The 26,852-nt window shown below is 46.2% G+C and overlaps 1 protein-coding gene across 1 annotated transcript in view; it reads left to right on the forward strand.

Moving 5' to 3' along the window:
* Positions 1-26,852, forward strand: part of Vps13d (vacuolar protein sorting 13 homolog D) — a 214,580-nt gene that overhangs the window by 16,072 nt on the left and 171,656 nt on the right. The window contains 16 exon segments of the mRNA XM_040735088.1: positions 1,518-1,634; positions 3,869-3,973; positions 5,150-5,320; positions 5,873-5,973; positions 7,221-7,389; positions 9,145-9,246; positions 9,412-9,613; positions 10,149-10,328; positions 10,969-11,099; positions 11,981-12,056; positions 12,464-12,634; positions 13,641-13,771; positions 15,240-15,372; positions 17,378-19,591; positions 21,836-21,987; positions 25,323-26,354. Of these exon segments, the coding sequence (XP_040591022.1) occupies positions 1,518-1,634; positions 3,869-3,973; positions 5,150-5,320; positions 5,873-5,973; positions 7,221-7,389; positions 9,145-9,246; positions 9,412-9,613; positions 10,149-10,328; positions 10,969-11,099; positions 11,981-12,056; positions 12,464-12,634; positions 13,641-13,771; positions 15,240-15,372; positions 17,378-19,591; positions 21,836-21,987; positions 25,323-26,354 (5,187 nt within the window).

The following is a 26,852-nucleotide window of genomic DNA, read 5'->3' on the forward strand; positions in this document are numbered from 1 at the left end:
TGTGTATATACATTTGGAAGTCAGAGGCCAGCTTGGAGAGCTTGGTTTCTCCTTCTATCACTTAGGTCCTGGGAGTGGGGCTCAGACCCGCAGCCTCAGTGGCAAGTGTCTTTGGGCACTGAGCCACCTCACTGGCCCAAGTTATGATTTTGACACCAGTGTTAAGCATTGGTTTCTCCACATTGGTCTCAATACCATGATTGTGTTTTGATCATAATCATATTACTAGGGTGACGACTCACTGTTGTTTGACTTTCTTTTCCTTCTCTGTGGTGTATGTTTGTTGGGCATGCACACATTTGCAGGTGGCACCCTTGTGTTCATGGATGTGGAGGCCAGAGCAGGATGTCACACGTCTTACTCTATTGCTGTCTGCCTTGTTGCCTTGTGACAGGCTCTCTCTCTAAGCTGGATACTTACTATTTTGACTAGGCTGATGCAGGTCCTGAGATCTGTCTGTTTCTGTCCCCTCATGCTAGCATCACAGGCAAGTGCAGTCATGCCTGACTTTCTGTGTAGTGCTGGGGATTTGAACTCAGATCCTCATGTTTGAAAAACGATTGTTCCTACTCATTGAGCCATCCCTCTGATCTAGTTTGTATTTTCATAATGGCTACTGATGCCAAACATTGTTTTTCTTTTTCTTTTTTTCTTTTTTCTTTTTTTTTTGGTTTTTCGGGACAGGGTTTCCATGTATTGTTTTGGAGGCTGTCCTGGAACTTTCTCTGTAGACCAGGCTGGCCTCGAACTCACAGAGATCTGCCTGCTTCTGCCTCCCGAGTGCTGGGATTAAAGGTGTGTGCCACCAATGCCTGGCTTATTGTTTTTCTTTTTCCTTGGCCGCACCACATGTTATTTTCTTTCTTGTAGCGCTGAGGACTTGACCCCTGCAGGCCCTTGCACATGACAAATGCACTCCCTACTTTTGAGCTACTCCCATCTCCTATTATGGTTTTAATCCACTGAAGGAGAATACCTTCTCTTTCTCACACGCGCAAGAAGAAATGGACACATGGAGATTCACATAGACCTTATGTGCCTTGCTGGTTTTCCTGGTCTCAGATTCCTACAGACACAAGAGTGGCAGGACCAATTATCTGGATTCAATGATGGTGTTCTCTTTAAAAAAATTATTTATTTATTATTATATGTGTGGGGGTATGTGTACAGAGGTCAGAAGAAAACTTTCTGGTGTCTGTTATTTCTATCTTTAAAAGGGTTCTGGGGATTGAACTCATGTGGCTAGGCTTGCATGACTGCTGAGCCATCTCTCTGCCCCCTGGCATTTCTGTGCTTAAATGTTTACATTGACTTCTGGAATGATTTGATGGGAGCATTGCAACCTTCCTGAGATAACATTCATGACAATGAACTATCATCTTTGAGTGGTTTGTGATTGTGTCCCCTGAACTTTGAACACACTGGAAACCCGTGTACAGATGCCCTCTGGTTGGACCCCATCAATATGATTCTCCCTGCAACAATTACCTAAATGTTTTCCCTTTCTCTCTTTGCAGTTAAAGATTCAAGATGTCCATTTGCGCTTTGAAGATGGTCTCACCAATCCCTCTCATCCTTTCGCGTTTGGCGTCTGCATTAAGAACGTGTCCATGCAGAATGCTGCAAACGAACCTGTGAGTATGAGATCTTGCCACAGACCAAGACTGAAACTCCCCCGGGAGCTCTGGGGCTCTGCCCTTGGCCCCTCAAAAGTGCTATGTAAACAAGCCCTGCTACTTCCCCACCTATGCGGGAATCCTTTTCTCTTTTTTGAGACTGGGATTCTTTGTATAGTCCTGTCTTCTGGTTTTGTACACAAGCAAGCTGAGGTACAAAGGATTCCTGTTAGCAAAGGATTTCAACCTCCACTTTTCTACTCGTCTGTCAATCAGCAAGGAAACTTGTTCTACTTAGTTTCACCCGTTGCCTGGGAATGTCTCTGATGGTTTCCACACAGTCCTTTTTTTGTAAAACTATTAGATGACATTCCTATGGTGCTTTAGACTACCTGATAAAACATTGATTCTCTACACTATTTCCATACCCTTGTTGTGTTGTTTTTGAGACAGGGTTTCATTATCTTCTACCAGGATGGCAGGCTTACACCACCACACCTGGCAACTGTCCTCATTGATTGTATTCCCTAGTCTAGAGTCAAATACCTTATTCTATAAAATAAATGTTCTGTCAGACAAGACAAAGGAGGTTGATATTGTCGACAAAGAAGAGTTGACAGATTATTTAAAAGTTTGAGATGACTTCATGGAGCTTAGGGCAACCTTGAACTGGATATGTAATTTACTAAATCGCTCTTTGGACTTCTGGTCCTCCTGCTGTCACCTCCCACGTGCTGGGAATTCCGTGTGTGAGTCACCATGCCTGCCTCAGCATCCTGTAAGTTTTACTGATAGGACAGGCGTTTATAGCTTTTGAGCCTTGTGTGATTGTGGGTCTGGCACCCTCTTCTGACCTCTACAGGCACTGGATACAGATGTACAGAGATCCATGCAGGCAAAACATCATGCACATAAAACCAAAAAACAGCAGGACATGGTGGTGCACACCTTTAATCCTAGCACTCAGGGGGGCAGAGGCAGGCAGATCCTGAGTTCAAGACTAGTCTGGTCCATGATGTAAGTTCTAGGCCAGCCAAGGACAACATAGTGAGACACTGTCTCATAATAAGCCAAAAAAAAAAAAAAACCCAAAACAAACAAAAACGAAAATGGAAATGAAGGCAGAAACAAAAAAGTGGCAGTAACATTTTCTCTAGTTCTGAAAACCAGAAATGTGAGGCTAAGAAGTCGGTGTATCCTCATCCATCTCTGCCTGAGGGTCACTGGAAGCCTCTGGTTCCTTGGCTTACAGATGTGTCACTCCAGTCTCTGTGCTGGTGTTCACAAGGCCTTGTCTCCTCCATCTTTGGTTTGTCCTTTTTACAAGGACCCCGCTCACTCGCCTTGTACCTACACTCATCCAGGATGACTTTGTTTTAACCTGATTCTTCTGCACAGATGGTGTTTACAAATAAGGACACACTCCCACTCGGGGCTGAACATGGCTTCTTGGAAGAGGACACTCTCCAAACTGATACCCTAGTATATTTCAAGATGCTTTTTCAATACTTCACTGACTTCCCACTTGAAATAATGCATATGTATCCAAACTGTTTCCCTGCCATTCAGGGTTCTAGTTAAGAAATATAATCACTGTTCCCTGAACAGGCCTTTTGTGCTGATTCAGTTTTTTGTATGAGGGTGTTTTTTTTTTCTGAGACAGGGTTTTTCTGTGTAACACTGCCTGTCCCGGAACTCGGTTTGTAGACCAGGCTGGCCTCAAACTCACAGAGATCCACCTGCCTCTATCTCCTAAGTGCTGGTAGGAACTAAAGGCGTGCGCCCCCACTGCCTGGCAGAGATTTACGGTATTTTGACACTCCTCTGCCCAGCGATATTTTCTGTTTGTTTGCTCATAGCATCCTTCACTGCTTTTTCTATGTAACTAAAAATATTTGTGCATGTTGGTGCTGCCTCCTGGTTAGATTTTGTTTTGTTTATTTTAGTTTTAAGGTAGGCTCTTACTTTGTACTCCTGGTTGTTCTGAATCTCATTGTGGACCAGGCTGACCTCTAACTCACAGAGCTCTGCCTGCCTCTGCCTCCTGAGTGCTGGGATCCAAGATGCGAGCTGCCAGGCTTTACACGGATGGTTTGAGCTGTGTGTGTGGGGGGGAGCGTTTTCCTTTGATCTTTTGTCCTTAGCACCTTGCAAAGTGCCTGATGTGTGAGGTTTCACACACGGTTTGTTGAGGGAACAATAAGTCTAACTGAGGTTAAAGGCCCCCATCATGTTGTCTTTTTCTCCCTCAGGTACAGAAACTAATGCGGAAAAAAAGATTAGATGTGGCCGAGTTTAGCGTCTACTGGGATGTCGATTGCACTTTATTGGGGGATTTGCCTCAGGCAGAGTTACAGGTACGTTCTGGCCAGGGCTTTAGTGAAAGATGGTACTAAAGCCACATGGTGTGGGGACCCTGATTTGCAGACTGTGGTCCCCTGTGCTGTACCTCTACAGGCATCTTCTGTGTAGAGTATTTGCCTGTGATGTTTTGTGTGTCTGCAGGTTTGTGTACACCAGGGCTTGTGTGTTTTAACTTGGGTCAGGCTTGGATCAGGCTGCGTGTGGATGTTTTTGTGTCTTTTTTTTTGTTTGGTTGGGTTTTTTTTGAGACACGGTTTCTCTTTAGTTTTTGGAGACTGTCCTGGAACTCTCTTTGAAGACCAGGCTGGCCTCGAACTCACTATGTAGACCAGGCTAAACAAAATTCACAGAGATCCACCTACTTCTGTCTCCAAGTGCTGGGATTAAAGGCGTGCGCCACCACACCTGGCTAATAGCATTCTGTTTGTAAGGTGTGTCTGTGTCTAATCACACTTTGTTTGTAAGGTGTGTCTGTGTCTAATCACACTCTGTTTGTAAGGTGTGTCTGTGTCTAATCACACTTTGTTTGTAAGGTGTGTCCGTGTCTAATCACACTTTGTTTGTAAGGTGTGTCTGTGTCTAATCACACTTTGTTTGTAAGGTGTGTCTGTGTCTAATCACACTTTGTTTGTAAGGTGTGTCTGTGTCTAATCACACTTTGTTTGTAAGGTGTGTCTGTGTCTAATCACACTTTGTTTGTAAGGTGTGTCTGTGTCTAATCACACTTTGTTTGTAAGGTGTGTCTGTGTCTAATTCCTTGCTTGTTACTTCTGTGTGCTGTGGCACATTGTAGTTGGAACTTTGTCTGCCAGTAGGAATTGAACATGAAGATTTTAAGTGACAGAGCAGCTTCTTAAAGAGGGCCAGCCTGCCCTTGAACATCACTATGGATAGACACTTACACGGATAGACAGTGTTACTGTTTGGGAAGGACTGAGGAAAAGCTTTGCTTAGTCTTTTTGTAAAGAAACTGTAGGCACTTTAGTGAATGGAGAAAAATGATTCCCCAACTCCAGGTGGCATGCTGTGGGTTAGGTAACAGTGACGCTATGGCACAGCCCATGGCTTAGTTTGACTGTTGAGCTCAAATTCCCAGCGTTGTAGAAGGTAACAGCCACAAGGAAGGCTGGTCTGTGTAGAGCCAATGTTCTTGTGACGCACGCACGCAGGAGGCTATGGCCAGAAGCATGGAGAGTCGCAGTCACCACTACATCCTGGAGCCTGTGTGCGCATCTGCCCTCCTGAAAAGAAACTGCTCAAAGGAGCCCCTGCGGTCCCGGCACAGCCCACGGATTGAATGTGACATTCAGCTGGAGACCATTCCCTTGAAGCTGTCCCAGGTACATTTTCCTCCCAGAGGCTCAGACCCCCTGCTGGGAGCTGGAGTGAAGGAAAGCCACCTGTGACATGTCCTCAGGATTGTTTCCCTCCAGGCCAGAGTGTGTTAGGTGCAAATTCAGGCGGTACCATGTGGTGAAACTGGGTTCATTCCACTTAGTTTTGGTTTTGATTTGGTGTTTTTGTTTTTTTTTTTTAAGACCGTGTTTCTCTGTGTAGCTTTGGCCTGTCCTGGACCTCTGTAGATCAGGCTGGTCTCAGTCTCACAGAGATCTGCCTGCCTCTGCTTCCTGAGTGCTAGGCTAAAGGCGTGCGCCACCTACCACCACCTGGCTTGCTTTGGTGTCTTTAAGAGCTGAGCAGACAGCATAGGAGAACTAAGTAACTGATGGAGCATGCCTCATGCCGATGCTTTGGTCACCGGATTTCACCTCAGCAGAGTGAGGTGTTCTTGTTAGATGTAGCAGACTGAAGTGTTCTTGTTAGACGTAAGTCTTGACTGAGCCAAAGAACCAATTCCATCCTCATCTAGTGTCTCTTACTCCCTAACAAAGCTGCAGTACCGGCAGATCATGGGATTCCTCAAGGAGCTGGAGCGGAAGGAGAGGCAGGTGAAATTCCGGAAGTGGAAACCAAAGGTGGCCGTGTCCAAGAAGTAAGGGCTCCTCTGCATGTTACCCACAATGCATCGTACAGCAACATGGTTTCCTTACAAGATCAGAAACGTGCCTTTCCATCTGTGTGACTGCAGAACAAAGGGCAGTTGGGTTAACTTCGGTACAGTTAGTTAGGTTTTAAAATGTGTGAATGTGTTAGCCTATGAGGAAATAGAAATAATATCTGGGACAAAAGGGGCATGAAATGTCTGTTGTCATTATTATCTCTGTTGCGGTAAGATCCACTCTTACATGGAGAGTAGTGGAACTCAAAAGATCCTTGGTGTCTCTTAGCAAGCAGATCGCCGTTGCTTGGGGACATTTGGTGTGTGGTCATTCTCTACTGCACTCTTCAAATTTCCTCTTGTCTGTCCTCCAGTCTGTTGGGTCCATATTATGTAGGTTGTGCTCTCTGACTTCCAGAGCAAGCATCAATCCTCTCTCTTTAAAACATATTTTAATTTAAATTACGTTAGTGTGTGTGTGTGTGTGTGTGTGTGTGTGTGTGTGTGTGCTTGTGTATGCGCATGAACGCAGGAGCCCACAGAGGTCAGAAGAGGGCATCGGGTGGGAACTAGAACTAAAGGCAGTTGTGAGCTGCCTGATGTAGTTGCTGGAAACCGAACTCTGGCCCTCCATAAGGACAACATGTTTTATTTGCTTGTGACAGTCTTTTTATGTAGCCTGGGTGCTCTGGAACTCATTAGACCAGACTGTCTTCAGACTCGGGGTCTGCCTCCCTCGTGCCTCCATGCCTGCCAGCTCAGTGTATGCTCTTAGTTACTGCCATCTTTCCTGCCCCGTGAATCCTCTCTTCATGTTACAGTGACACATGTGACCAGTCAGACGTGTAAACCGTTTTAAAGATCTCACGTGTTTCTATGTGTGTTCTTAGAAACTCAGCTAAATCTGTAGTGGTCAAGTCCGCGGTGACTATCTCAAGATAGCCCTTGCTGTACCGTCAGCAGTGATCCTCCTGAGGAAGGACGGCTCTGGGTCAGGGGGCGTTGGTTACCTGCCTCAGTGTTATTGACACAGTGTAATTCAATGTTTTCTTTCTTTTGGTGGCAGATTCACTTTTCTGCAAGTTGAGTTTAGTTTAATGTTAAAATAGACCCAAGACAGAAACTAAGGTCTGATATGAGGAATGACTGAGGAGTAAGCAGTGTTGTGGGGTTGTCCTGGGCCAAGAGCATCGCAGTGGTTTTTATTCAGAGGAGTAACTCATTGTCACGGATCGTTGCAGCTGTCGAGAATGGTGGTATTTTGCCTTGAATGCTAACCTGTATGAGATCAGAGAGCAGAGGAAGTGCTGGACATGGGGTTTCTTGTTGCATCGTGCCCGAGATGCTGTGTTTTACACGGACAGGTACTTCAACAAGTTAAAAGGAGGCGTGCTGTCTGCAGATGACAAGGTGAGTGGGCTGCCTGCTTATTCTTGACTCTTGATTTGTTTGTTTGGCTTTGAGACAGCATTACATGTGGCCCAGGCTGTCCTCAGACCCTCTGTAGCCGAGGTTGGTTTTGAACTCCCAATCCTTCTGCTTCAACTTCTGTAGTCCTAGGATTACAGATGTGAGTCACCAGTCTTAGCTAAGAATATTTTCTCACAGACTGAATAAATGCTGAGTCTGTGAAGATACAAAGTCCCATGCTGGAAGCACAGTTTTTTGTTTTTTGTTGTTGTTTTTTGAGACAGGGTTTCTCTGTAGCTTTGGAGGCTGTCCTGGAATTCACTCTGTACACCAAGCTGGCCTCGAACTCACAGAGATCCGCCTGCCTCTGCCTCCCAAGTGCTGGGATTAAAGGCATGCACCACCAACAAAGGAACGGTTTTATAGGCTAGTGTTGGGTTCAGTAGAGTGGGGACTCTTTGGAAGGTAGTGAGTCTCATCTCGGCCAGAAGTGTTTTCCTCTTCCATCCCCCACCTCCCAGACATCCATCAGGTATGAGGAGGTAGAAATGGCCAGGACCCTTCCAGACCCCTCCTGGTACAGTTTGCAGTTCTATGCATGCAGTTCAGGGCAACTCTCATGGAGTCACTGGTGTCTCTTCCAGTCCTGCACCTAGTCTAACTGTCAGTCTGTAACTAATTTCTGTGGAATTTGACCTACATTTTCTGTAATCCTAGTTGACTTGTTTGACTTTTGGTAAAAGCAGGTGGCAGAGGTGAGAAGGCTAGCCTTATCTGAATTGTTTGTAGGCTAGATACCTAGAAGCAGCCCCGCTGGATTCCTGTCTGGGCTCTACCCCTTCCTGGATCTGTCTTCCTTCCTCTCCCAGGGAAAGGGAAGGAGTTGGGCTTCTTTGCCCGTTAACGGTTTAGCCTTTGTGAATGGCTCAGACCATTCTCTGTATTTTGGCTCAGGTTGTTTCTAACTGATTGTTCCTCTAGTTGACCTTTATAAGCAAAAAGGAACAGTTCCTCACTGGATGGTCTGCAGGGCCATGCTTATGCCCTGAGCTCTCACCCATCCTGCCAGCTGGGCCGTGGCCCTCACTCGCCTGTTGCTGTCTTCAGCATGGCTACCAACAGTGGGCACCTTGTGAGAAGGATAGATGAAATCTGGTATTTGTTCTCATTGCTTTTCTTGAAGGCAAAGCCAGGGCACTACAAGGAAGACTCTGAATCAGTGCTGAGGTGGCCAAGTAGCCGCCGCTCTGTAAGCTGCAGACACATGCCATCGGTGTGTTCTTCTAATGTTAGCAAATAAGACATTATTTAGAATGGGTGATTTTACTTTCTTAAAAAAAGTGACACAATAGTTGTCACTGCTGCTGTTTACTGGCTGATGTGGTGATGACCACACCCTTACTCATTGTGCATACGGAAGAGCCAGTGACAGATCACACTCACTGTGTGAGATGGGCCTTGAGTTTCCTGTGGAAGGTGGGGACAATGAATGCTTAATGTGGCTTGTGACTGCGTCAGTGCTGTGCAGAGCAGGGTTTCTCGGCAGTGTGTTCTCATGGCTCTGCCTGCGCCCACATGTTCTCCTGCTGGACTCTAGGGGATTCCCTTGTAAGCCAGAGGCAGCTTCCGAGGCGTTGGTCAATGGTCAGTGATTCTCACCTCCAGCCTTCAGGGACGTGTTGGGGCTAGTGTACTGATGAGGGTGCTCACTTCCTGCAGCTCCGCAGTATCTGCATTTCATTTTGTCCCAAACAGGAGGAGATGTGTCGGATTGAGGAGGAACAGAGCTTTGAGGAATTGAAGATCCTGCGTGAACTGGTTCATGATCGATTTTATAAACAGGAGGAGCTGGCAGAGGTGAGGATTCTGTTTGGGAGGGGTCGTTCGGCCCCTGTGCACTCTGAGTCCTCCAATATCAATATGCTTGCGTTTCTGTTGGGCACATGGCAATGGCAACCTGTGGCCTATCACAGCCCGCATCTGTCCGTAGGTTTTCATGTCTGCCTCTTTGTGATTACACAGAGTCTTCGAGAGCCTCAGTTTGATTCTCCAGGAGCCTCACCTGGTGACCCGGACGCCAGTGGAGGCAGTGGGATGCTGCAGTACCTGCAGTCCTGGTTTCCAGGGTGGGGAGGCTGGTATGGACAGCAGAGTCCCGAAGGAAAGGTGGTCGAAGGACTGTCATCCGAGTCACATGAGCACTGGACCCCTGAAGAGATCCTGGGTGCGTTGGGAATCTGTCTGTGCCTGCTCTCTCAACCAGAGTAAAGGGTTAGGTGCTAAATGTCACCCTGGTCTTTGTGCATCAGCTTGAGAGATCATTTCTACACTTAACCAAGGGAGACGGCATTTGGACAGCAGTTTGTTACTTAGAGGTAGAGGGAGGACGCTCCATGGCAATGGTTGTTTGTACATTATTAGACAGATGTGAGTGGCAGCCATTGTCAGAGAACTAAATCTGAGCTTGTTCACAAGCTCGTTCTGAGGCTTGATTCCAGCCTAGAGGCCCACGGTAGTCCTGTGCTGTCTGTGTGAGCCCATAGAAACAAGGGACTGTTTAAGTTATACTGCACTAGCCACACTGGCCACACGTGTCCTGCTGCCTGGCAGCCACGTGGGCAGTAGCTGCTGTTCTGCAGTCATCATGTCTTTGGGTTCTTGCCTGAAGAAGGGAAAGCTGGCTCAGCAGCAGTGTCTCAGTCAGGGTGCCTGCTCTTTGATCTCCATGTTTTCTCTAAGCTCGCTCTCCCTTACCACAGGCACCGAGGAGTTCTTTGACCCCACTGTGGATGCCTCGTGTATGAACACCTACACAAAGCGAGATCACGTCTTTGCCAAGCTGAACGTGCAGCTCCAGCGGGGCACGGTGACTCTCCTGCACAAGGAGCAGGGTGCTGCTCATGCCAGTGAGAGTGCGTTCATGCAGCTTGAGTTCTCAGGTACTGCACAGAGCCAGCCCTGCCCGTCGCTAGTGCCAACACTATCTGTTCTCCTCACCTGTGCCAGTTAGAGTCTGCGAGAAAGTTGGGGCTGGAGAGATGCCTCAGAGGCTAAGAGTGCACACTGCAGAAGGTTAGAGTTGGATCCCTAAAACCCATGTCATGAGGGCACCAAGGATTTGTCTTAGTTAGGTTTCTACTGCTGTGGTGAAACACTGTGACCAGAAGCCACCAGGGGAGGAAAGGATGGTCGTCACAGGAACTCAGGACAGGAACCCGAAGCGGGAACTGAAGCAGAGGCCATGGGGAGCGTTGCTTGCTAGCTTGTTCCTTCTGGCTTGCTCAGTCTGCTTTCTCATATACCCGGGCACTCTCCAGGTGGGACTGGAATCCAGCTGCTCAGGGGTGGCACCATCCACAAGTGGACTGGGCGCGCGCTCGTGTGTGTGTGTGTGTGTGTGTGTGTGTGTGTGTATTTGTGTATTTGTGTATTTGTATGTGTATACATGTGTATGTTCAAATTGCTTGGAAAATTTGCTTCCTAGTGTCAAATAGTTCTCTGTAAAATATATCCACTATTTCTAGACATAAAACACCTTAGGCCTTAGGTCATATCATTTCTTACGTTTATCTTTTATAGATGTCAAACTTCTAGCAGAGTCTCTTCCTCGAAGAAATTCCTCCTTGCTTTTAGTGCGGTTGGGTGGACTGTTCCTCCGAGACCTGGCTACAGAAGGAACCATGTTTCCTCTCCTGGTTTTCCCTAATCCGGTATGTCCTGCAGTGGCATGGCTAGCATACGTGGGTGTCAGTGTGTACTGCAGTGGCGTGCCTGGCACTCACGGGTATGAGTGTGTATTACAGAGGCGTGGCTAGCACATGCAGGTGTCAGCGTGTATTGCAGTGGTGTGGCTAGCACACCTGGTGGCAGTATATCTTGTCTTTTTAGGAAGTCAGAGGTCCTATTAACTGTATTGATTTTGACATTTGATCATTGGAGACGGTAGAACTAGGACCTTTGTTGACTTTGTTAGAGAGGAAATGTTGGTGACCTGTGTGGCTCTGCCTCTTCCCTCCCCATGTTGTAGCCACTATGGAAGTGACTGTCTACCTGGGAATAATGCCAGGAACACCATTGCTGTCTGCATTTCATGGCTAACACTTGAGTCTTTCCCATGTCTAGCAGCTATACTCAAGACTGACTGTTAATGTGAAATCTCGTCTTTCCAGGAATCCAAAAGAGAAGTGTCCAAAGTCCTTTACATATGTTTAGTTTTATACATAATATCCTTTACCAGTTATGGGGTCTTCAGTCCTATCAAGTTGTCAAAGACATAGTCTAAAAAGCTGAACATTTACCCATTTACTCTGTCTGTACTTCATTTTGAATGTTCTTAGAGAGTGTGGGAGGGTGGACTTAAAGTGTAAAAGTCTATAAATACTTACCAATCACTTGGCAATTCATTAGATGCACCGGGTACCACATGCGTATTGTCTGCTCAGGGAAATGTCTCAGCGGTGCGTATATGCGGTAAAACTCAGCGTGAAGGGGGTTTGAGTCATGTGTGCAAAGAGGAGCAAGGTGTGCAAGGTGAGGGGGCAGTGCGCTGTCCCTCTCGCCCCCTGAAGCATTTTGTTTCTGTGTTTAACAGCAAAAGGAAGTTGGCAGAGTCTCGCAGTCTTTTGGTCTTCAAACTTCCTCGGCCGACAGAAATGATCAATACCCTGGTAATTTTTCATATGTTCTTAAAACTAACCCTTAAAAGAAATCATTATTACTGATGGGTGGACTTTGATTTCTGTCCTGTGCATAGTGGTGTGCCAGGTAGATCCGTGTTGTGCAGGGAGGCAGCCTGGCACTCTCCAGGTGGGGCTATGTCCTCTGGTGTCACCAGGGTAACTTTGCAAGGCTCCTGGGCCTTGGTTTGCATTATGATAATAAATACAGTAGCCTAGCTATCGTGATTCCTATTAAAAATTAGAGTCAGGCCTCATTAGGCTTTATTTTAAAAATCTGCATATTTGTGAACTGATTAGAAAGAATTTAGAAAATGTCTTTTTCCCAGAATGCTTTGCAGGCCTGTGTGGGTGTGGTGGTTGTTTTTGCTGTGCTCCACTCTTCCGTTCTTTCTTAGCTGCAGACCCAGACAATCCGGTCTTTGAGATGCTCTATGAGAGGAACCCAGTGCACAGCCGATTTGAGAGGCGGCTTCATGTCAGCACGAGGCCCTTGAACATCATCTACAACCCACAGGCTATTAAAAAAGTGGCAGACTTTTTCTACAAGGGAAAGGTTCATACCTCAGGTTAACTTTTTTTGTTTGTTTGATCCTATGGTATCTTTGGGGAAATATCTCCTTTTGGGTCATTCCTGGTGCTCTGGACAAGGTTGTAATGCATTTGGATGACCTGGTATTGTGGCATGAGCTGCAGAATAAGTGGCAGGATTGTGTGTGGACACGGAGTCTGCGTCCTTTGCCGGTGTCCTTCCCGTGTCCGTTTAGGATGCACCTTTTCATCCTTCATCCTGGGACAGCAGTTCTTTGACCAGCCAGTCCACCTTGATGGACTAAGGTGGAATGTTCAGTGACTTCTTTCTAGATAGCAGCATCTGGTTTTTCACTTGATTTAGACTGTAGGGCTCTAAGTATCATTGTTGGTGAACTTTATATTTCCCAAGGAGGTTGAGATGGTTAGAGAAGCGTTTTCACCGACAAGGAGGTTTGTGAAACAGTAACATTTACATTATGTCCATCTTTCCTCCTCGTTCACTGTGAAGCTCTTGTAGTCTTTTGACAGTTATGAAGCTTTTCATATCAACAATAGCCATGTGTGACCTGGCTGACATGTTCCCTTCAATACAATATTCTGCTTTATAATGATTTTGAAGTACAGAAGTTTCGGGTTTTCAGAAATGTTTCTAGGGACTCCAATAAGTTAGGCGCCCTTCCTCATGTCCCTCCATGCCCTTAAGGCTGTCCACCATTCCCCCTTGCCTTCTCCTGACTGTCCATTGGAGGCCATTTCACAGTAATGAGCTGTTTTTGGCTGGGTAGTGGCGCATGCCTTTAATCCCAGCACTTGGGAGGCAGAGGCAGGCGGATCTTTGTGAGTTCGAGGCCAGCCTGGTCTACAGAGCGAGTTCCAGGACAACCAGGGCTACACAGAGAAACCCTTTCTCAAAAACAAAACAAAACAAGAGAAGAGCTGTTTTTGTCACTGATTCCGGGTGAGAGCAGAGTGACGGCTTTTTTTTTTTACTGGCCTAGCTACTTGCAAGTTCTGACGTCTTGTTCCTTTCCAATCTTGCAGGGTTTGGTTATCAGTCTGAGCTTGAGTTGAGGGTAGCTGAAGCAGCTCGAAGACAATATAACAAGCTGAAGATGCAGACCAAGGCTGAGATCCGACAGACTCTTGACCGGTTGCTTGTGGGAGATTTTATTGTAAGTAGCCTTGTGTGATTCTGTGTGGGGACAGGAGAGGTGACTATGATTCCTGACAAGTTTAGATAGACTTGCTCGTATCAGTTATGCCAACTAGGTAAGAAAAACAAAACAAAACAAAAAAACCTCAAAAACAAAACAAAAAAAATGGAAATCCATAATTATATCTAGTGTAAAACAAGCAGCCCATGTCTTTCCCATTAGTGGTTAAATTAGGGGAATGAACAGTGCTGACCAGATCACAAGTTTTCCTTGCTTGCTTCTCTAGACCTGATCTACCAGTAGTTCACAGAAGAGCCTTCCTCTTACTGTTGTCAAAGGGTATTCACCAGAACAGTGCTCCGCTTGTGGGGGTGACTTTGTGTGGATAGAGACAGCCAAGAAGCTGCTGAATTGTCCAGAAAGGGAGTTTCTGACCATGGGCGTGGTAGTGCACTGCCCAGGCCTGGCAATAGATGGCGCTGTGAGACAAGTGTGGCTCTGTGACCCCCTGTAGAACCAGTTGTAGATAGAAGGTTGGCAGAGATCTTCCAAATCAAATGCCCAAGGACTTGTGGTGGGGGCAGGGGAGTGGGGAATTAGTCTTGTTTTCCTGTGGGGGGTGTGTGTGTGTGTGCTCAGCATCAATTACAACTATCAGTGCCTTCCTGTTACCTTCAAAAAAGAGGGTTCTTTTTTTCCTCTATTTTTTATTAATTTATTTTGCCTACAATATATTTTGATCATATTCTTTCTCCCTCCCCCAACTCCTCTCAGATCCTGCCCATGTCCCTACCCATCCAACTTCATGTTATTTCTCTATCTAAAACAAAGTAAACCCAAGCAAATATGAAAATTAAAGTAAACAATATTGGAATATATATTTCCCTCAAGATACTTTAGCATGAAAGCTTATTTATTTATTTACTTATTTATTTAGGTTTTTGAGATAGAATTTCTTTGTGTAGCAGTCTTGGCTGTCCTTTGTAGACCAGGGTGGCCTTGAACTCACAGAGATCCACTTGCCTCTGCCTCTCAAGTGCTGGGATTAAAGGTGTGCACCCATATGCCTGGTGAAAGTTTGTGATTACCAGTGTCTATAAGTACATAAAGGTATTCTGATTTCAATGTTAATTTGTATTTCATGACTTCTATGATACTTTGAAGTATTAAGCCCTCTTACCCTATGGATCATCAGTCAGTACAAACAACTCCTCAGCTTAGTAATTTGCTAACTTTTTCTCTCTGTTTCAAGCATCAGCCTGTGGTAATGTTGCCAGCCAACAAGTATGAGTATCTTGTGTTGCAATCCTGAGGATTGGCATCTTGGCTGGGGTTTCAGGAATGTTTAGAAACTTCCAAAAAGCTGCTCGCATTCACAGTTAGCAGTGATAAAATAGAGTAGCCCAGGCTAGCCTTGAACTTTGGTCCTCCTGCCTCTTGAGTTTTGGGGTTACAGCTGGCTTACAACTGAGTTTTATCTTTACAGGAGGAAAGTAAGCGCTGGACCGTCCGGTTGGACATCTCTGCCCCTCAGGTGATATTTCCGGATGATTTCACCTTTAAGAACCCTGTGCTGGTTGTCGTGGATCTTGGAAGAATGCTCCTGACCAACACCCAAGGTAGAGTGCCAGTGTGACGTGTCAAAGCCTGTCTCAGCGCATTGGTCTGTCTGAGTATCACCAAGTAAAGCTGGCAGGGGTTTTCATAGCATTTTTAAACTCTAAAGTTTGGGGTCTGGAGAGGTGCTCAGTGGTTAAGAGTATTTGCTGCTTTTACAGAGGACCTGGGTTCAGTTCCCAGCACCCACATGGTGGCTTACAGCCATCCTTAATTCTAATTCCAGGGGGTCCCAAATTCTCTTCTGACCTCTCTGGGTACCAGGCATGTATGTGGTGCATAGACATGCATGCAGGCAAAATGGGAAAAACCAAATAAAAACCTTCAAAGTTCAAAGTCCACCAACCCATCCCTTTGTGCTCTCTGTCTCTGTCTCTGTCTCTGTCTCTGTCTCTCTCTTTCTCCATCTCCCTCCCTTTTTGTCTTTCGAGACAGGGTTTTTCTGTGTAGCTTTGGATTTTGTCCTGGAACTCACTTTGTAGACCAGGCTGGCCTAAAACTCACAGAGATCCTCCTGCCTCTGTCTCCGGAGTTCTGGGATTAAAGGTGTGAGCCACCACCGCCAGGCTTATGTATTGCTTTTTTAGTACTAAGGAGATACAACTCACATTTCAAGACGTTCAGTTCAGTCAGGCTGAATCTAAATCCAATGGTAGTCTCTAAACCCTCTTCTCTCTGCTTTGGCAATCAACCTTGATTTTTTTCTTATATATTTGTCTATTTTAAACATTTCATGCTTATGGAATATTTGAACACATTGTCTTTCGTGTCTGCCTTTTTAATTTAATTGAATACTTTCAAGGTTCATCCATGTTATTGTTGTTGGTGTATATGTGTGCCTGTGTGTGTGTGCCTGTGTGTGTGTGTGTGTGTGTAATCACATTCCTTTTTATGGGTTTACTAGTCTCTTTATGGATATATCAAGTTTTATTTATCTGTTCTTTGGTTAGTAAACATTTGCAACACCCTCACCCTCGCACCCTGGTGGTTGAATGCACTGCTGCCTACAGTCAGGTCCTGTGCTTGTGGAAACCTATATCTTATGTTCCCGCACATGCTCTCCCAGGGAGGTGCTGGGCCATGTGGTAGCCTTATGTTTAACATCTGTGAGTACTACCGGATTACTTCCTGAATGGCTTATATGACCCTGGATTGTGAAGATTCTAGTTTCCCCACATCCTTCTTGTCACTTGTTATCTGACCAATTTGATTGCAGCCATCTTGGGATTGTGGAGGAGTATCTCACTGTGTCTGTCTTTGTCTTTCTATGTGACCTTGTATATCTTAATGAACATTTCCTAATGCTTAGTGCTTGAGATAGAAAGTTAGCCTTTTAGTTTTAAAATTTTGTTTGCTTATGATTATATGTGTGTGGGCATGCACATCATCATTGCGAGTGTGGCAGCTAGGGACAGTTTTCTTCTGTTGGTTTTCTCCTTCCACCTTTATGTGCCAGATAAGGGTTTTCTGTAGAACAAGAATAGAAGAAACACTACAACAAAGGGAAATGCGTATAAGTTTGAAGAGTGCCACGAGAGAGTTGTGTCAGCAGCCCTGCCAGTGACAGGGTACACAGAGTGTCAGTAGCTGGTGGCCTTAGCATCACTATTTAGGCCTGGAACTTACACGTAGACCAGGTTGGCCTTCGAATTAACAGTGATCCCTGCCTGCCTGTGCCTCTGAAGTACTGAAATATTTCTTATGATAGAGTTCTCAGGGTTTTATATCTATGTTTACAACTTGTTGAGATTCTTTTTAAGATTTATTTTTTAATATATATTTGTATGAGTTTATATGTATCATATGTGTGCAGGAGCCTGGTGAGGCCAGAAGAGGGCATCTGATCCCCTGGAGCTGGAGTTACAGGTGTTTGTGAGCTGCCGTGTGGGTGCTGGGAAGGTGCTCTTAAGCTCTGAGCAGTCTCTTCAGCCCTCATTGTAATAAGGAAAGGAGGGAGGGAGGAAATAGTAGACATTTTATTTACTGTCTTTTCATTTTCCCTTCTAGAAGACTCTAGGAGGAAAAGTGGGGATGGGTCCGCTTCTGAAGAGAATCAGTTCAGTGATGAAGAATACAAGACCCCCCTTGCCACACCTCCCAGCACCCCACCTCCAGAGACCACCAGCAGCAATGGGGAGAAAACACCGCCCTTTTCTGGAGTGGAATTCAGCGAGGAGCAGCTTCAGGCTCATCTGATGAGCACACAGATGTACGAGAGATACTCACTGACGTTCATGGACCTCCAGGTCATGGTGGGGCGCGTGAGAGACAACTGGAAGCGTGTGCAGGACATCGATGTGGGGCCGACACACGTGGTGGAGAAGTTCAATGTCCACCTCCAGTTAGAACGTCGGCTGATTTACACGTCAGACCCCAAGTACCCTGGGGCTGTGCTCTCAGGCAACTTACCAGACTTAAAAATCCACGTCAATGAAGACAAGATATCTGCGCTAAAGAACTGCTTTGCTCTCCTCACCACATCCGAAATGAAGCCCCCTGACACCCAGATCAGAGAGAAGATTTTCCCCCAGGAAGGACCGAGGGGAAGCTTGCAGGACTCAGTGATGAACTTGACCCAGAGCATTGTGATGCTGGAGCAGCACACACGGGAGGTGCTGGTGGAGTCGCAGCTCCTCCTAGCGGAATTCAAGGTGAACTGCATGCAGCTTGGTGTGGAGAGCAATGGTCGCTACATCTCAGTGCTCAAAGTGTTTGGCACCAACGCCCACTTTGTGAAGAGGCCGTATGATGCTGAAGTCTCCCTGACTGTTCACGGGTTGCTCCTGGTGGACACCATGCAGACTTATGGTGCTGATTTTGACCTTTTGATGGCTTCGCACAAGAACCTGAGTTTTGATATTCCCACAGGAAGCCTCCGGGATAGCAGGACGCAGTCTCCTGTCCCCGGACCTAACATGGCCTTCCTAACTGATGTGGCAGCCCTCAACAACCAATCGGCCACTAGTGTTTCCCTGGAGGAAATTCTCACCAAAGAACAAGAGTCCCTCATTAAACTGGAGTATCAGTTTGTGAGTTCAGAGTGCCCGTCCATGAACTTGGACAGCACACTGCAGGTGATTTCCCTGCAGGTAAATAACTTGGACATCATCTTAAATCCAGAGACAATTGTGGAGCTCATTGGCTTTCTTCAAAAATCATTCCCTAAGGAGAAGGATGACATGAGCCCTCAGCCTATGATGAGTGATCTTGAAAGAAGCTTCAGAGAACAGGGCACGATGCAGTCGACCTACGAGCAGAACACCGAGGTCGCCGTGGAGATCCACAGACTCAACCTCCTGCTGCTTCGGACAGTGGGGATGGCCGACGGGGAGAGGCAGGGCAGGAAAATCGCAACGGCCAGCATTGGTGGCACCAAAGTGAACGTGTCGATGGGCAGTTCGTTTGACATGAGTGGCTCCCTTGGCTGCTTGCAGCTCATGGATCTGACGCCCGAGAACGTGAAGAACCAGTACGTGGTCAGCATCGGGAACTCCGTGGGCTACGAGAACATCGTCAGCGACATTGGCTATTTTGAGAGCGTGTTTGTCAGGATGGAAGATGCAGCCCAGACCGAAGCTTTGGGCTTCACGTTTGTTGAGAGATCAAAGCAGGAGTGTTTTCTGAGCCTGAAGATGGCGTCCTTGCATTATAACCACTCTGCTAAATTCTTGAAGGAGCTGACCCTGTCCATGGATGAGCTGGAAGAGAATTTTCGCAGTATGTTGAAAAGTGCAGCCACCAAAGTCACCACAGTGTTAGCCACTAAGACTGCCGAGTACAGCGAGATGGTATCACTCTTCGAAACCCCAAAGAAGACCCGGGAACCCTTTGTTTTAGAGGAGAACGAAATCTATGGGTTTGGCCTTCCTTCCCCTCGATCAGACACCGTGAAGCTCATCTTGAACATAAACATCGAGTCTCCAGTTGTTTCTATCCCTCGGAGGCCTGGGAGTCCTGAGCTGCTGGTGGGACACTTGGGACAGATATTCATCCAGAATTTTGTGGCAGGAGATGATGAATCCAGAAGTGACCGGCTGCAGGTGGAAATCAAAGATATTAAACTCTATTCTTTGAATTGCACTCAGCTGGCAGGCAGAGACAGTGCTGGGCCTGAAGTCACCCGGACGTTTTGCCCGCCCTCTGGGTCCACCAGTGCCAACAGTCAGGAGGAGGCTCACTTCACACGACACGATTTCTTTGAATCTTTGCATAGAGGCCAAGGTGAGAGGCAGTGTGGGTAAAGGTTCTCCACCCAGCTCCTGTATAGGCATCCCTGAAAAAAACACAGCCCCTCTCAGGATTATCTCCGGGTAAGGTGGGAAAAGTCACAGTGGTGTTTTAACAGTGCCATGGAGTGCTGGTATGGTTCTACTGTCTCTCTTTGGACAAACTAAGAACGTACTTTGAGCTGGGCAGTGGTGGCACATGCCTTTATTTAGTCCCAGCTCTCGGGAGGCAGAGGCAGGTGGATCTCTGTGAGTTCGAGGTCAGTCTGGTCTACAGAGCAAGTCCCAGGACAGCTAGGACTGTTACACAGAGACCCTTTCCTGGAAAAGGAAACAAAAGAAAAGAATGTACTTTGAAGTGTTGCCCTTGAAGCTGGCGGAGTGCTCCTTCCCAGAGCTGCTCCATTGGAGGGATGGGCGTGACCTCATTTTGTATACTATTTCTGTTCTTTTGCTCTAAGCTGTAGTTTCTTAGTTAAATATTGCAGCCAAAGGTAGCGCAAGAGGCTAATGTAAATAGAAAAGGGAACTTGGCCTTTCACTGCTCTGGAATCTTCTCATTGGGTCAGTGCAGGGATCAAAGACTGATGATGTTTACATGTTTGAGGAATGATATTCCCGTGTTTGTATTCTGAATGTGGACAGTTAGACCTAATCAGTCCAGCTCCAGATTGAGGGAAGTTCCAGAGACTGTTTATTGGTGAAGACGCTAATGCCTTTGAAAACATCTGTGGTTCTCAGAAGGCCTTCGCTGATTGATTCCTCTGAAATTTGGAGAGCCAGCCTCCTGCCTCAAGTGTGCTAGGTGTGTGCTTGGCTGTTCCTTCATGTCCATGCTTAGCACACAGGTCTTAGAAAGCGTTCAGTTGGAGCCATGTCTTAAGGCCTAATGAGAAGGCTGTGTCTGTCTCTGAATGCTAAGGAAGGAGGCTGTTGAATTTGGAAAACTGGCTTTTATGGCTAAGAGAAATGGAAGGCGTGGACTGACTTGGTGTTTCCCATATCATATACATTTTAAATGGAAGGTAGTCTGTGGACTGACTTAGTGTTTCCCATATCATATACATTTTAAATGGAAGGTAGTCCGTGGACCGACTTAGTGTTTCCCATATCATATACATTTTAAATGGAAGGTAGTCTGTGGGCTGACTTGGTGTTTCCCATATCATATACATTTTAAATGGAAGGTAGTCTGTGGGCTGACTTAGTGTTTCCCATATCATACACATTTTAAATGGAAGGAAGTCTGTGGACCGACTTAGTGTTTCCCATATCATATACATTTTAAATGGAAGGTAGTCTGTGGGCTGACTTGGTGTTTCCCATTTCATATACATTTTAAATGGAAGGTAGTCTGTGGACTGACTTGGTGTTTCCCATATCATATACATTTTAAATGGAAGGTAGTCTGTGGGCTGACTTAGTGTTTCCCATATCATACACATTTTAAATGGAAGGAAGTCTGTGGACCGACTTAGTGTTTCCCATATCATATACATTTTAAATGGAAGGTAGTCTGTGGGCTGACTTGGTGTTTCCCATTTCATATACATTTTAAATGGAAGGTAGTCTGTGGACTGACTTGGTGTTTCCCACATCATATACATTTTAAATGGAAGGTAGTCTGTGGGCTGACTTGGTGTTTCCCATTTCATATACATTTTAAATGGAAGGTAGTCTGTGGACTGACTTAGTGTTTCCCATTTCATATACATTTTAAATGGAAGGTAGTCTGTGGACTGACTTGGTGTTTCCCACATCATATACATTTTAAATGGAAGGTAGTCCGTGGACTGACTTGGTGTTTCCCATTTCATACACATTTTAAACTGCACTTATTTGCTGTGCATGTGCGCATACACACACTTGGACACACACTGCAGTGCTGTTGGAGGTCAGAGGAGAACTCGTGGAATCAGGCCTTCCCTTTGCCATGGGGGTCCAGAGATGGAAATGAGGGCATTGGGCTTGGCAGCAAGTGCAGCTACTCACCCTTTGGGCCTTTTTGCCAGCCTTACTACTTCATATTTCGAAGTTGCCAAGCAGAAGATGTCATGAGAATACCTTCTTTCCCCCATGTACGCTTGTCTTGAGGTTCTGCTTGCTGAGAGTTTGCTCTCAGTCATAGGCTGACCCACCATCAGATAACCCCTGGGCTTTACTTTATACACAGGACACTTTCATCAATAACTAACCCGATGGTAGTGTTCATGGCCTGTCATTTGTTCCCTTCTGCCAGCCTTTCATATCCTGAACAACACCACCATCCAGTTTAAACTGGAGAAGATCCCTATCGAGAGAGAGTCTGAGCTGACTTTCTCCCTCAGTCCAGATGACCTGGGGACAGCCAGCATCATGAAGATTGAAGGAAAATTCGTCAACCCAGTTCAGGTAAACTAACACAGGATAGATTATCAGGTCAGAGTGGTCTGAGATGCTGGAGACCTGATGCATTTTAGCTTTTGGAACTCAAGTGCATTCAGAGCATTTATAAGCCCTTATGACTGGTCAAGCATCTCTGATCTCTAATTTGAAGTCTGAAATGGTCTTAAGTTGGAAACCTTTGAATGTTGTGTCAGCTATCAGAAAGCTTCAGATTTCAGGGGTATTTGGAGTTCAGGTTAGGGACATTTAGTTTGTCTTCGTTTAAGTTTTATTTTATGTGTGTGAGTGTTTTGTGTTCGTGTATGGAGTACATTGTGAATGTGTCTGGTGTCTCAGTAGGCCAGATGAGGGTGCCTGATTCTGTAGAACTAGAGTTATGGATGATCGTGAGCTACTATGTGGTTGCAGGGAATTGAACCCGGGTCCTCTATAAGAGCAGCAAGTGCTTTTAATTGCCAAGTCATCTCTTCAGCCCCATCTATATTTATTCTATGTTTGTGTTGTATATAGTACTCAGATTATAATAGTATATATTTATGTATATTAAACATTGGAAGGAAAATACATAGGTTCAAGGAAATAATCATCAATGCATGTTCATGTTGTTGATGATGTGTTCTAATATACATGGAACAGCTCTGTAGCCCAGGCTAACTTTAAATTCATAATCCTCCTGACTCAGCCTCTCAAATTCTGGGATCCCTCAGCAACATGGGCTTCATTTGTCATGTGACTTTGTCCCTGGGCAGTGGCTCTCTTCCTGTGCCACAGAGGAAGAGAGTGGATCTCTAATCCCATGCCCGAAAGCCAGTTGCTCTTTCCCAGGAGGATGTAATTCTCACCCCCCGGGACACACTCGGACTAGACTGTAGAGCAGTGTGATTCGAGCCATTGACAGGTTTGAATTGGACCAGATAGGACACACACAGGTGTATGTGTGTGTGTTTGTGTGTTTGTGAACTGTGTTTGTATATGTCTTTTCTCCTTCGTAAGTGACCAGGGGAAAGAGTAAGGTTAGAAAATATGTATATTCAGGATCTCAGGACAGTTGACCCTGTCGGCTGCAGTTGGTCACGAGTTTGTCTTTCAGTTGCGCTCTCTCTCTCTCTCTCTCTCTCTCTCTCTCTCTCTCTCTCTCTCTCTCTCTCTCTCTCTCTCTCTCTCTCTCTCTCTCACACACACACACACACACACACGATTACGTTTTCTCTTCTGTGTGTATGGGCGTTTTATCTGCATGCGTGTCTGTGCACCCCCTTGTGTGCCTAGTGCCCGCAGAAGCCAGAAGAGGTCATCGAATCCCTTGGGACATGGTTGAAAGTTTGGGTGCTGGCAATTGAACTCGGGTCCTCTGTAAGAGTATCTAGTGTTCTAACCACTGAGCCATCTCTCCAGCCCCTGACCCCATTTTATTGAGACAGGTTCTCATGTAGACCAGGTTGGCTTCTCACTTGCTGTGTTTCTGAGGAAGACCTTGAATGTCTGATTCTCCTGTTTCTACCTTCCAGTACTAGGCTCATTTTTTTTCTTTTTGGTTTTACGAGACAGGGTTTCTCTGTATTGTTTTGGAGGCTGTGGGTCCAGCCCGGCCTCGAACTCACAGAGATCCACCTGCCTCTGCCTCCCGAGTGCTGGGATTAAAGGCGTGTGCCACTACTGCTCAGCTTCATTTTTTTTTTTTTTAATGAAGTATTTTGGGGCAGGGGCAGGTGAAATGATTTAGCAGGTAAAGTGTTTGCTGTGAGAGTGCAATGATCCAGGTTCCATCTCCGGAACCCATATAAGGTGGAAGGAGACAATCAACTTTATAAGATTGTGCTGTGACTCTACACATGCTCTATACATACATGTACTACATACACATGTACTACACACACACACACTCTACACACACATGTAGTATATAAACATGCTCTACACACATGTACCACACACATGCTGTACACACATGCACTACACACACAAGGAGAACACACATTTTTTTAAAAACCAGGCTTTATTTCACTTCATCTTGTTTATTTGGAATGTGTTTCTTTGAACTGTGTGTCTTCTTATGTATTACAATGACTTTTTGATTCTTAAGAGTATCTTCACTTTGGTTTGTTTGCATTGGGATCCAAGCAAGGTCTGCAGATTGCAGTTATTCACTGTGTCTTTAGGTCTCTCTGGATCTGCCCCGCCCTGTCTGCCATGCTATAATTCTGTGTGGACACTGGTCTATTGCCTACAGAATGTTGTACATGGTGCACTGGCTGTTGTTTGTGTCTTTCTGAACGTGTGTCTGCCATGAACTCCGGGCTTCTCTGGATTCTGGGTGTTTTTTTGGCTCTGCTTCTCTTTTGCCTGGAACTGCACAGGTGCTGCCGTGCGCCTCCGGTTACATTATACCTGCCACGCAGTGTCTGCATTTGATGAGGGTGTGCAGGTGGGAGATCCTCACTTGCAAAACTCCCTGTCAGTCACTTCTGTTGCTGCGTTCCACGACTGACTCTCTGGGGATGAAGATTTAATTAGGGGTTATAGAACGGTCACTTTCCAAGTCTGTCAAAATTTCTGTGTCTATGAGTTGGAATCCCTCTGTTAATTGCCCTTAATTAGTAAAAAAGATGTACTTGAAAATATTTTTAAATAAGAAATTCTAACTAAAAGAGAGTAAGAAGCCGGGGGTGCAGCTCAGTGACAGTGTTTGCCTATCATGCATAGGGCTCTGGGTACCACCCCAGCCCCACAACGGAAACTGAGAAAAAACATACAATTGCAGATCAGCAATTGTTGGAAAAGTCTTGTTTTTCAGTCCTGTGCTGTGCCCACGTTAGACCTTTGGAAGTCTCCTTCTTGCTTTCTGCAGTCATTTTGTGTGGTTAGAAAGAGTGGCTTTGCTGACTCGAGCATACAAGGAACGCTCACTGCATGTTTTTGTGCGTAGATTATTTTACAAGGGGCCAGGGAGAGCCTTGTTAATGGAAGTGGACAGAAGGAAGAAAAGACAGAAAGGAAATGATGGTCTTTGATACCAGCTAATGTAAAGCCTCTTGGTAAACAGGACTACCAACTGGGAGTTTAGGCACTGTGTGGTGAGAATAGTGTTGGAAGGGTCTGGAGAGATGGCTCAGTGGCTAGGGTCACTTACTGCTCTTCTGGAAGACCTGAGTTAGGGTCCCAGCATTTATGTTGGGGGGCTACCAGCCACCTGTAGCTCCAGCTTGGGATGATGTGAGTGGGGTGGGTCCCGAGTCTTCTACCTCCATGGGCACTCCTGTGCAGCCCTGTACACAAAATTACAAATACATCAGTTCAAAAGGATGGTTCTGGAGTAACCAGGTTGCTCTCTTTGAATGCAGGTGGTACTAGCCAAGCACGTGTATGAGCAGGTTTTACAGACGCTGGACAACCTTGTGTACAGTGAAGATCTGAATAAGTTTGCAGCCAGTGCCGCATCTTCCCCCTGCCCGAACTCGCCCCCACCCGCACTCAGCTCCTGTGGAGAACCTTGTGTGGAGAGGAAGGAGAACGGATTGTTCAGTCACTCAAGCTTTTCTAGCACCTCGCAGAAGTCCTTGTCTGTGCAGGAAGCCAAAGCCTTCACTCAGATTCAAGCCAACTTCTGTATATCGGAGCTGCAGGTTCAGCTGAGTGGGGACTTGACTTTGGGGGCCCAAGGGCTGGTGAGCCTAAAGTTTCAGGATTTTGAGGTGGAGTTCAGTAAAGACCACCCACAGACCTTGTCCATTCAGATTGCCCTGCGCTCGCTCCTCATGGAAGACTTACTGGAGAAGAATCCAGACTCCAAGTATAAGAGCCTGATGGTGTCTCGAGGGGCTCCCAAGCCATCCAGCTTATCACAGAAGGAGTACCTCTCCCAGTCCTGCCCTTCTGTGTCCACTGTGGAGTATCCCGACATGCCCCGGTCTCTCCCTTCCCACATGGAGGAAGCTCCTAACGTCTTCCAGTTGTATCAAAGACCCATCTCCACATCTCGGAAAAAGCCAAAGGAAGTTCAGGACAAGAGCTACCCCATGACCCCACCCCCTTCTCCCACAATGGATGAACCCAAGGTGCTTGCTGGGAAAAATAAATTCGACGATTCCTTGGTCCACATCAATATATTCTTGGTGGATAAAAAACATCCAGAATTCTCTTCCAGTTACAATCGCATTAACCGGAGCGTCGACGTTGACTTTAACTGCTTGGATGTTCTGATCACCCTGCAAACCTGGGTGGTGATTCTGGACTTTTTTGGGATTGGCTCCACTGCAGACAACCATGCCATGAAGGTGCCGCCTGAGGGCCCTCTACAGAATGTGAAGTCGGAGTCCAGTGCTTCCGGGGAGTCTGAGCTCCAGGAACCAGTGAACTCCAAGCTGGATCTCAAGGTATGGTTATACTCGGAAGAGTTTGAATCATATCTAAATGTGAGCTCTTATTGGCTGTTGAGACATTAGTGCTATCCATGTCTTGGAAAGGATTTTGTTGTAAACTCTGTCTGGAGGCAGAGAGAATATGTAATGAATATGCAGTTTAAGCAGCTTGTCTCCCCACCCAGGCCATGTGATTCCAGGGAACCCTTTTTGTTTCTCTAGCTTGTTTCCTCGCCGTCCATCTTCTATGACGATGTGAGGGGTGTGTGCAAAACACCTAGCCAAGAGTCAGGTGCATGGTAGCAGTTCCTACTCTGCAGCTTCTGTGCATGGCTTTCTTGCTAGTTTCCCACGTCTCCCAGCATTATTGGCTGTCACTGGCTCACTGTAGGGTGCCCGGAATGCAGTGTGCAGCAAGATTGCCTGTTGGAATCCTGGCTCTTGTACTGTAGCCTGCAGCGGTGGCCTTGGGAGCATGAGGGAGCCTCTTCCCCGGCAGGCGTTGTCACCAGT

This window comes from Mesocricetus auratus, unplaced genomic scaffold, assembly GCF_017639785.1.
Source record: "Mesocricetus auratus isolate SY011 unplaced genomic scaffold, BCM_Maur_2.0 Super-Scaffold_100042, whole genome shotgun sequence".
NCBI lineage: Eukaryota > Metazoa > Chordata > Mammalia > Rodentia > Cricetidae > Mesocricetus > Mesocricetus auratus.